The sequence below is a fragment of the Aplysia californica genome, unplaced genomic scaffold (assembly GCF_000002075.1).
Source record: "Aplysia californica isolate F4 #8 unplaced genomic scaffold, AplCal3.0 scaffold00389, whole genome shotgun sequence".
NCBI lineage: Eukaryota > Metazoa > Mollusca > Gastropoda > Aplysiida > Aplysiidae > Aplysia > Aplysia californica.
The window spans coordinates 164659-167319 of record NW_004797659.1 but is presented as its reverse complement, the minus strand read 5'-3'; the positions used below and the strand labels follow the sequence as shown (position 1 = coordinate 167319).

At 43.6% G+C, this 2661-nt stretch overlaps 1 protein-coding gene across 1 annotated transcript in view; it reads right to left on the bottom strand.

Annotated features, from left to right (window-relative positions):
* Window positions 1–1775, bottom strand: part of LOC101852196 — a gene marked incomplete in the record, with an annotated part of 19349 nt that extends 17574 nt beyond the window's left edge. The window contains 1 exon segment of the mRNA XM_013085606.2: window positions 87–1775. Within this exon segment, the coding sequence (XP_012941060.1) occupies window positions 87–359 (273 nt within the window).
* Between the last annotated feature and the right edge of the window lie 886 nt (window positions 1776–2661).

The following is a 2661-nucleotide window of genomic DNA, read 5'->3' as shown; positions in this document are numbered from 1 at the left end:
AGGGTAGTCTTCTTTTGCTCACTGCAGTATAAATTTCGCCCCAACTCGCTTACGTCTGAGACTTGTCACCACAATGTTGCAATTACCTCAACTGACTGAGACCATCGGAAGCCCCGGTAATGCCACATGGCTGGCATGGAGCTGTCGCAGACAAGTTGCAGGCCTGGCTCCAGATATATAGACGTGCAGGCCAGACCCACAATCCTCAGGTAATCCGGCTGCTCAGAAGTGACCGCCAGACTTTGTGTGCCTGACTCTGTCGTCATCAACACTCGACTCGATACAGGAGAAGAAATTATAGTAAACACCACAATGAAGACGATGAAATAGAATCGATATGGCGAAGTGTGGAAATCCATCTTGAAAGCCGTTGTCTCTTTTGTTGTCCCAACCACGTGACTTTTTTTTCTTCAGCATAAACTGACGCGTAATTGCATCTGATGCCGGGAGGTGACGATCTGTAGTTTTAAAATATCCTTTTTGAGCTTTTGTGTAAATGCTGCTGTTATGTTTTCCTTACTTGGGGTTCCTCGCTTTCGGTAACTTTTGGTACGTCGTTACATCCAAACAAACAAAAAATAAATAAATAAAATAAGACATAAGATGCTGATTATCGTCTCGTGTTCATCGCTGCTTAGCTTTGTTTTCTCTTTATGTCTCGCGTGGATCACTAGATCTAGGTCTACATCGTTCACTAACGGGGACAGAAGAAGATCCCCGCCACAAGTCGCACAGCCAACATTGCCTGCTCAAGTGATGAGCACAATAGAGGTCACTGTCATCACCGCTCACGCCCTGTTGTCTTCTACTCTACTCTACTCTCCTCTCCTCTCCTCTCCTCTGCTCTACTCTTGACTAGGAAGTGTCACTTCCGCTGCTTTGTACCGACGTGTTGAGAGGTATCACATAAACGGCTAAACAAAAAAACAAATAATCTAAGAGGGGGGAGGGGGGGGGACAACAAATGTCAAGTGTCACCATACATGTTGTGAGACTAGATCTATTTTAAAGCCGTGATTATCTTCACCATGTCAATAAGAACACTATCTTCATCTCCTTTCTATCTAATACTTGGTGGACTGAGAAAAAAAACCCAACCATGGTGAGATGGTAGGCAAATTATCAAAACACTCTTAGCGCTGTCGTTGTTTTCTCAATCTCTAAACATCAGCATCCTGGAACACAGAAAACAATACATGAACGCAACACGTGTAGTTTGCTGTCACATGGGACAGATAAATTCTCTTGATGAAAAAAACAACAACCTATAATTCGTCCGTAATTATTTTAAAGAAAACAAATATCATCGACTTTAGTAGACAGTCGAGACCGGCCTCTTCTACACTTAAAACAGCGCATACACCCAAGAGCATAATATTCACCTTGTGCAATAGCGCTCTATGACATAATATTATGTGCTCGATTCCAGAATGAATAAAGATGGCTTCTGGAAGGAAACCCGATCTCACAAAGTCTTGTCTTAATGGAGACACCTACGCGACAGACTTTTCGCCATACCCAAAGACATTGACTTCAGAACGGCGTACCAAACAGCTCAGATGCAGTACTCCACTCACACAAGCGAAGCTTCTATTGAAAGTTTCGTCCTTTGGCGAGGCATATTTTTGTTCATGGTTTCTTAAAATTCAATCAGGGGAGAATGAACACGAAGCACACGACACTAAAAGATCTTGTCAGTATGTCAGAGAGCCTGTAAAATGGCAGGTTGTGTTGAATGCCAACCAGGAAGCTGCGAATACGTTGTAGTGTGTAAGGCTTGTCGGGATCACACGAGTAATAATACACTGTAAAGCACAAAGAGCCTACGGCTGAAAGGGGAGGGGCGTTATCGAATTAAAATAAGCGAAACGTTGACGGAATGTTGACCCTTCTCACTTTTCTGTACGTCCAAGAATCATATTGTTGACTGTTCATAGAATGATATCTCCGTGCTACTAAGTGGTCACACTCTTCATTTTACACCGAGGTCAAGGTTTCTTTTACAAACGACCTTACGTTCTATCCCCACATTCGACAGTGTTTAGTTCAAATCAGCTAAGTACGCTCAACGGTTTCTCTTTCCTTTTTCTTTTCTTTCCTTCTCATTTTTCTCCATTAGCATTAAATTTGAGATGTCCGGTGTTGACCTTCTGAATATTGATGTTTGCTGTGGTTTCCAGTTCTGAGAACCACTGATGTAACTGTTAGACCGCCGTGACCTCTTGCCCTCTCCTTTGTTCTTCGGTGTTCTAGGGGTGTGTCTGTGTGTGTGTGTGTGTGTGTGTGTGTGTGTGTGTGTGTGTATGTGTGTGTATGTGTGTGTGTGTGTGTGTGTGTGTGGGGGGGGGGGTGGACAGTACTGCTAACAAACGTCCTCCAAGTAAAGGCCCATTTCTAGCAGTTCCACCTTAAATAGCTGAACGAACGACAACTGAAATTTCTGCAGTGTTCTCAATTTACACTTTGGTAGATCTATCTATAGAGGGCCCGGGGTTTTTTTCCAGTCGCAGGATCCCATGGTTGTCAAATCTATTTTTTTAAATGCCTCACTTGTCGGAGACGGATGTAAAGCTTTGAGATCATACCTCTCACGGAACCCTGTAGAGTCTGAAAGGGTGTGTGCATGTCTCTCTCTCTCTCTCTCTCTCTCTCTCTCTCTCT